The 7,560-nt window shown below is 40.0% G+C and overlaps 1 protein-coding gene across 1 annotated transcript; it reads right to left on the bottom strand.

Annotated features, from left to right (window-relative positions):
- Positions 1-243: 243 nt before the first annotated feature.
- On the bottom strand, positions 244-2,172 carry LOC147610640 (tetraspanin-8-like). Its single transcript, XM_086786370.1, has 2 exons — positions 1,159-2,172; positions 244-1,045 (listed from the first exon to the last, which is right to left on the bottom strand). The coding sequence occupies exons 1-2, from the start codon at positions 1,630-1,632 to the stop codon at positions 719-721; spliced, it is 801 nt and encodes a 266-aa protein (XP_086642496.1). The 5' UTR covers positions 1,633-2,172; the 3' UTR covers positions 244-718.
- Between the last annotated feature and the right edge of the window lie 5,388 nt (positions 2,173-7,560).

Below are 7,560 nucleotides of genomic sequence, written 5' to 3'. Positions count from 1 at the left end.
AGAATAACCAAATTCAAGAACATGAAGAACCCACAATCGAGTTGCACAAACTTGCACCAATAGTGATGACGAAGCATCCACCACATCATCTAGTAATGAAATAGAGCTTTTTATTGATATAGATATATCAATGAAGTGCTAGATGTTGATATAGACCAAACGGCATGTATGGATTTGTTACAAGGTCGGATTGATGAAGAGGACTAATAAAGATCCCAGCTAGCTTGATTCCGATATGATAAATTTGATTTATCAATCATGTTATTTTATAAATTTTGCATCAGTCATTTCACATAATTGGACTCGTGTGTGTTTTGGTATTCGGTCAAAGTATGTAGGTTAGAATATTTTTTTTTCTAAATCAAACTAATGAATTTGTAGGTTAATCTAGATGATAAGGCCCATTATCTTATACATAAACTAAGGTAGGCGAAAATATGTAAAAATACAAAAGATGTACATATTAAGTGAGCTCAGAGAGCTGCTCTCTGCGATGAGAAGTCCAAGGACTCATACAACTTGCCTGCCTTTTCGGTACGAGGATGCACTAGGCAAATATGAAGTAGAAGCGAAGGAGCCTATGCATGTTGGAAACATAATAGTAACTAAAAGGCAAGCAAGTTTTACCTGACTACACTTAAAAAGCCATTTTTCCTCTGAGCAAGCAAACTCCAAGGATGGGAAGAGAGGGGGCATAGAAAAGAAGAAGAAAAAAAGTCTAAGGGAGGCAAGAGTATACGCAGTTGAGGCATTCTTTGCAAGACGAGTCATGGGAGTGGTCATCCTCGTCTTGCTTGAAGTAGCAGCATGTGAGGAAATAGGTGGGGATGAGGAGGAGGAGGGTGATGACCTTAAAGATGGCTACTTGGTGCCACACATGCCGGATGTTCTCGGCCACCGCTGCCCGGCAGGAGCTGCAGCGTGAGCAAAATCTGTCGGATCCTACCTCCCTCCATGCCTCGCAGTCCGCTGCCATGGCCATCGTCGTTGCGTTTGCAGCCACAATATTACTATTGCATGCGGCTGGTGGCTCGCAGCAACCCTCCTGCATCATAGAAGCAAGTCCAATTGCACAGACTGGTTTTAGTGCCCGGGCGTTGCCGCTCGCACAATTGTGTGCATAATTGCGTGGATAAGGCCGGAGATAGGTTATCTAACCTGGAGGGAGGAGAGGCCCGGGCGGTTGTAGTAGGAATTGGCGGAGCTGTAGCGCACGAACTGGCAGATCTGGCCATTCTGGGTGCAGCTCTTGATGCGGTGGTTGACCTGCTGCAGGAGCCAGCCGGAGAGAGGGTCGTTGGCGTGCTCATTCACGTAGGCCTTGATGCCATGGCTGGTCACCACCAGCACGAACACGGTGGTGCCCAACAGCAGCAGGAGCAGCAGCAGCATGACCGCAAAGTTGAGGTAGAGCAGCCACATGACCCTGCAAAACGAGCCCACCAGCCCCGCCGCCGCCACCCCCACCATGAACAGCCCCACCCCCACCAAGAATGCCTGCAAGAAATGCACGCAGTTGGTCCCATGGTTCATTGCAAGCCACACCCCTACCCCTGTGAACCCAACCCCCACACATGCAAACAAGACGTTGAGCAGGACCAAGCAAGGGTTGATGCGGGCCTTCTTCGACATTATCGCACTTAATCACACTCTTTAATTCATCTCTTCAACCATAATCCCTTCCTGTGCCGCCATAATCACTCTCTTTTTTGCTGCTCTCTTTAACCATCAATCCACCCTAGGTTTCTGCACGTTATCCCTTCTGTTGCTCCCAGGTATAATGCTTTGCACTCACCCTTCCCCTTGTGTGTTCGACTGTTTCCTGCCCACAATTTGATGTGTGATTTGCAGCTCTACCCAGCCCTTCGTGCTCCACCTTGTGACTTGGAATAATCCCAACTTTGGCACAGCCTAGAGCCACTACCCAACCTACAAAGCAAATTAGGTCAAGCACCACATAAAGCTCTATCTGCCGGTGCGTCCCTGCATTGAAGGCACAAGTCTGCACACACAAGATTCTCTACACCCTAATAAGGCCATCTCGTGAGAAGCTGTAGTACGCCATGGATGCTACAGAGGCCCATCTCCAAGTCAACCTCAAAGAGGCGAGGCAGCTATGGCGTGCACGCAGGAGAACGTGCAGAAGCTTTGGAAAACCCAAACAAAGCTGTTCCCGTGTGGAGACCGTAAAAGATCCCGTGACTTCCCGATTTGATTGGATTGTGTAATATTCAAAGCATCAAACTGCTTTTTTCTAACGCACAAACGGACACAATGATCACTCTCCAACTCAGTCAAGGCCGTAATCCTGGCGGGGCAGTCGGCTTTTGCAGAGCAAAATCAAGCCCGTGCTTGACAGATAACAATTTACACACCTATACCTTTACATCCGACAACGCACTCCGGATAGTGGTTCCTATGGTTAAAAAATAGTGGTTCCTATGGTTAAAAAATCCCCTAGTGGGAATCATGGGCTAATGGTTAAACGCCAAGGTTGAAGGTACTTTACTTTGAGGTTTAAGATCGTGGAGTTGGGACTTGGAGCTCATCATTATAGGGTCTTTATGCACATCACCCAGGCTAACCAGACCACTTACACAATGGCCATCGCAGTTCCCATTTTGCCCTCCCCCCCCTTCCCCGATAGCTCGGAGCGGACACTTTATACATACGTAGCATAGCACACATAAGTGTATGGAGTTTTTATTTTTAATTAGGGGACTTACATACCATATACATGCAAGAGAGGATTAAGGAAATAGTTATTTAATGTAATTTATTTATGTAAAGTTATAGGTGTGGGGAGAGAGAGAGAGAGAGAGAGAGAGAGAGAGGCCAAGAGCATTTAAATTCAAAATTTATACATATGTATCATCACAAAAGGGAGAGAAAACAATTGTTTTAGAACATATAAAAATAGAAAATAGGGATATTTTAAATACATGCCTGCATGCATGTACGTGCCATATGGGTTTTTATAGTGTGAACCCCCACTTTTCTCATTTTCATAGGATCATTTGCCTCTATGGGCCTTAAATCTTTTCACCCCTTTCGTACACAATCCTCTAATTGCTATCCTTGGGGTTTCTAAGTAAATGGCCAACTTTACAACATTTTACGAAAGTTACCCTTAGCATAGTTGTGATTCTCATTCATCATATGAATCTTTTGTATGCCCAGGCTCCAATATGAGGTAACCTTGCTAGTATTAGATTCAAAATCACTTTAATTACAACAACTATGAATGGGCTATGTATCTAATATGCTAAATATGCTACTTGATTTCTAGTCATAAAGTCTTTCCCTCCTTTAAGCTAAATGGAACAGTACACACTTCCTTGTATGAATTCGTTTGACTAGCTCTACAATTATTATAAAACTAAGCACAATGATATTAGATCTATTTAAATTATTTCACATGTTACTCCATAGATCTATTCTGCATCTCCAATAGTCCTTATGTCATCTTTCCACAAGGCAAATGTAAGCTGAACCTACACAACTTGTAAGCTTATAATTTGTAAATGGTGTCCCCCACATTGAGTAATCATTAAGGTCCAAATTCCAAAGAAAAAACCTAAGCAACTAAGCACTATGCCCACATGATTAAGGGCTCACACTTATTATGAAATAGTGGACCACAGATTATTATAGTAGACATGATAAAGTTTATATATATATATTTTAAACTAAATAATGTTTCTTGCAAACATTTTGTGAAAAAGGTATCCATTGATGTAATTGAACTTTGTCCAACAAAAATGGAGAGCATAAAAGAGGAACGCCACAGAATGACAACACCCACCAATGGGCACATCTTAGTAGTGGAGGATCTCAACTTGTTGCTCTTAAAAATAATAGCTATTACACTACAACACGTCAAGAGCATAGCAGTGTTCCCACAACGTGGGTGTCGAGGTTTTTTAATGTTGCACAGCAATATTTTTTCGCTACTATGAACGCTGTTGGGAGCGTTTTTCTGTTGCATAACAGCAAATATCCTTGCTGGGCACCAAAATAACGCTGCTATAATGAAAAAAAAATCCAAAGAGTGATTAGGATTTGATTTGAAGTTGTACATATCATACTTACAAAGAAAAAAATTATGGTTTTAAAAAAAACATCTGGCATGAACCCTTAAAGCCATTTTTTGAAAAGAGAGAGTTTGAAAGAAAATTTTTTGAATGAGCAATGAAGTGATTTGAAGTGATTGTATAAACAATTTCAAGATCATGAATCCATCCCATCTTATAATAGATCCATTTTTTTGCTTCATCAATCTCTACGTTTAATGAAAGCTCAATAAAAAGATGGGGTTCAATATCAATATCACTATCATCATCCAATAAAGCATTCTCATGATCGATAGGCCGTGACTCATTATCTTCTTCAAAATGATATTCCTCATGCTCTTGATCGCCCTCCTCTAGATTATTTTGTTTATTTTGATCATCGTCTTCTTGTAATAAGTCCATTTGAGTTAGTACTTGCATCTCATCCAGAGATTCGGCCTCAACATTATGATCTTGAAAGATATGTTTTGAATGAGGAAAAACTTGTATAACATACCTCGACTTTGGATCAATGCGATCTACATCATGAAACACAATCTAAAATCACAAAGCAAAGGGGCTGTCATTAATCATACTTGAAATATACACATTCATTATACTACATTGAATGATTTACTAGTGAGATGAAAGTATCTTTTTCATCATTCTAAAACTTGGTGGAGTAAATTTGGAAAAACCCATTTGGATGTTTCTCCACGATTCCTTAAGTACCTCTATATATTACTTTGAACCATTTGACATTAAAGATGAATAGATTGAATGCTCTAAACCCAACCTCAAGAATATATTGAATAGTTCCACAATATTCAAGATTGTCCTCTATGACATTGGTATCATATCTACTAGCTCGACTTTCTTGCTCAAAAGTTGCCATGACACCACAACCAAATGTGTTTGTTTTAGAATCCACACGCTCCATGCGAAAGTGCCTTCCCTCTGACCATATTGCATTATATAATTTGTACTAACATTAAACAAAAGCATGGTATTCATTATAGTGCATTAAACAAGGTATATAACAATCGAAGCATAAGAAAGAGATCAAAGATATACTTACTTGAGAGTCACATCCTCGTGAATACTCTTGCTCTTCTCTTATGACTATCTCTCCATTTTTTGATGCCTTCGATATTGCCTTATGAAGCCATTCTATGTTGATCACACTTGGGAGAGGTTCTAAGTTGGGTGGAAATGGAAAGAGTCTATTTGCTCTTCTAAAAGTTCTTACCTGATTCTTGATTGATTGCATCTTTGTTTCTGTTAATCCAATTCTCCATGATAGGACTATTTAGAATGCAAAATGTATTCAACTTTTGGTGTAATGATTCATACATTCTTCATTGCCTTCCTTTTCCTTGTGGCACATTAATAATTAGTCAGTCATCCTCCTCGTTACTCCATAATCGTGGCATGGAAGGAACTATTCGAGAGAGACGTTCTAAGATATACACAAGAGACTCTTGCATCAACCATCCCTATGCCATGCTTGCTTCTAGCCTTGCTCTTTATATCACAAATTCCTTTAAGGTTGAACCTTTCAAGGAAAAACATCCATTGAACATGAACAACCTCACAAAGTACCACTTCATCAACCAAATGTACCACAAAAGATGTAATTGGCTAGTGAATATTGTTCTAGGAAAGTTTTCCTTGATTATGCACACTTCCTCAATAGCATTGAGAGGAGCCATGTCAATGGATGTAGGATCTATCTCCTTTGAGGATATATACCTACATACATAACAATCATGTATACTATTTACCATACACAACTTGTGATTGAATGAGGAAACTAAATATTAAATGTAACTTAAATAATGAATTCAAGAGAAGATTCATACCTCACCAAGCTTCCCATTTTGTAAATAGCCTCTCTCACCTTCTTCTCTCCACAACCAACTATAGCTATTGGATGAATAAACTATGCTTTTAAAAATATATAAAGTTAGTATACGAGCCTTTAAATTAGGTACCATAAAGAGAACATGAATAAAAGAATGTTTGAATACCTGTAATATCTTATGCCAATCATGTGGCTTCATGCCATATAATTTCTCCTCTCCTTTCTTTTTGGTCTTTGTGAAGGCACCCTTCAATGAATGCATTACTATTGTTGGTGTACAAAAAGAGGCAATCACACTTTTCACCTTTCTTTGCTCCTTCTTGGTCAATACCCATGGTGCCTTTAGTAGGACCATGTTTCCACTGTCTTCTATAATTAGCCATGCACTTTGAAGGCGACTAATGTTTTGCAAGTCATCCCTTGTGCCCTTGGAATCTCTTTTGCCACAATTACATGGTCCCAAATATTTCACTACAACAGAATGAGGATGTAGCAGCGAAAATAGTAGCGTTTTTATAACTAAAAGGGTAGGTAGATGTCAGGCTATTTTTGCGGCTAGAAATGTTGCTATTTTTGTTGCCAATAGGTTCGCTACTAAGCAACGAAAATAGTAGCGAAATTTTTCTACTCAGCAGCAATATTTCATTGTTTCGCAGCAAAATATTGCTGCCACAAGCAGCGATATTTTGCTCCTATTTGCGTTGCTCAGCAGGCAAAAGCACACCACAATAAAGAAAGAGCTGAGGCAAACTACGGAGTCTACACAAGACTCCCTAGTCTGCTCCAACTCTTTTTTTTAATTAAAATAGACTCACAATTTCAATTTTATGACACAAACACAAACATAAGAAACACATAGATTGTGAAGAATGCAATTGACCCAAAATTTATTTTATTTCACAAAGTGTCAGGACTTTGGCCATATATATATATAATGTCTACAATGAAGCGATGGCTAACAAGAATCCTCATCGATCATCATCATCATCATCTTTGTCGTCCTCTTCACTTCCTTCCATCGCGTCATGATCATAATCAAGGTCCTCCTCTTCCTCTTCCCCTTCATCATACATACTTGTCTCATCTTCTTGAGTCCCCAAAACGGACTCATCCAAGTGTACGCCTCGCGTACGCATTCATGCCCATAATTGCGAACGGGGAGCTCTATATCCATAATCGTACTCCTCCTTTGTTAGGTCATGCCCAACAACATCCCTCTACAAAAAACAATTAAGAAAAAATACAATTAATCAAAGAAAACAATATAGTAGAAAACAAAATGAAAGAGAAGAAGAAATGATTACTAAAAACATTACTTATGAAATCAGTAATGAAGGAGTACTTTCCTTCCGAGCCGAAGTGTGAAGCCACTCGCTTTCGTAGTCGGGAGGCACTCACGGCCGCTTGTTGTTGAAAAGAACGTGGGTGCTTTCTCATGAAGCTGCATGCGTGCCTCCTCTCCTCGGCCGTAAAAACATCAGGATTCTCCAAATTATTCTTTGCTGCTCTCTTGATATTTGCTCTCCTATTAGAGAGCAAAAGCTTGATTCGTCTCTTCATCCACTCCTCGGAGAAGCAAAGACCCACATGTGGAATAGGTAACTCCAACTTAAGCACATCAATGACGTATTGCTTTAGTGATGT

Source organism: Cibotium barometz, chromosome 49 (genome assembly GCF_041138505.1).
Source record: "Cibotium barometz isolate CiBa-2024 chromosome 49, ASM4113850v1, whole genome shotgun sequence".
NCBI lineage: Eukaryota > Viridiplantae > Streptophyta > Polypodiopsida > Cyatheales > Cibotiaceae > Cibotium > Cibotium barometz.
The sequence above is the reverse complement of the archived record's forward strand: the minus strand, read 5'-3'. Positions and strand labels throughout refer to the sequence as shown.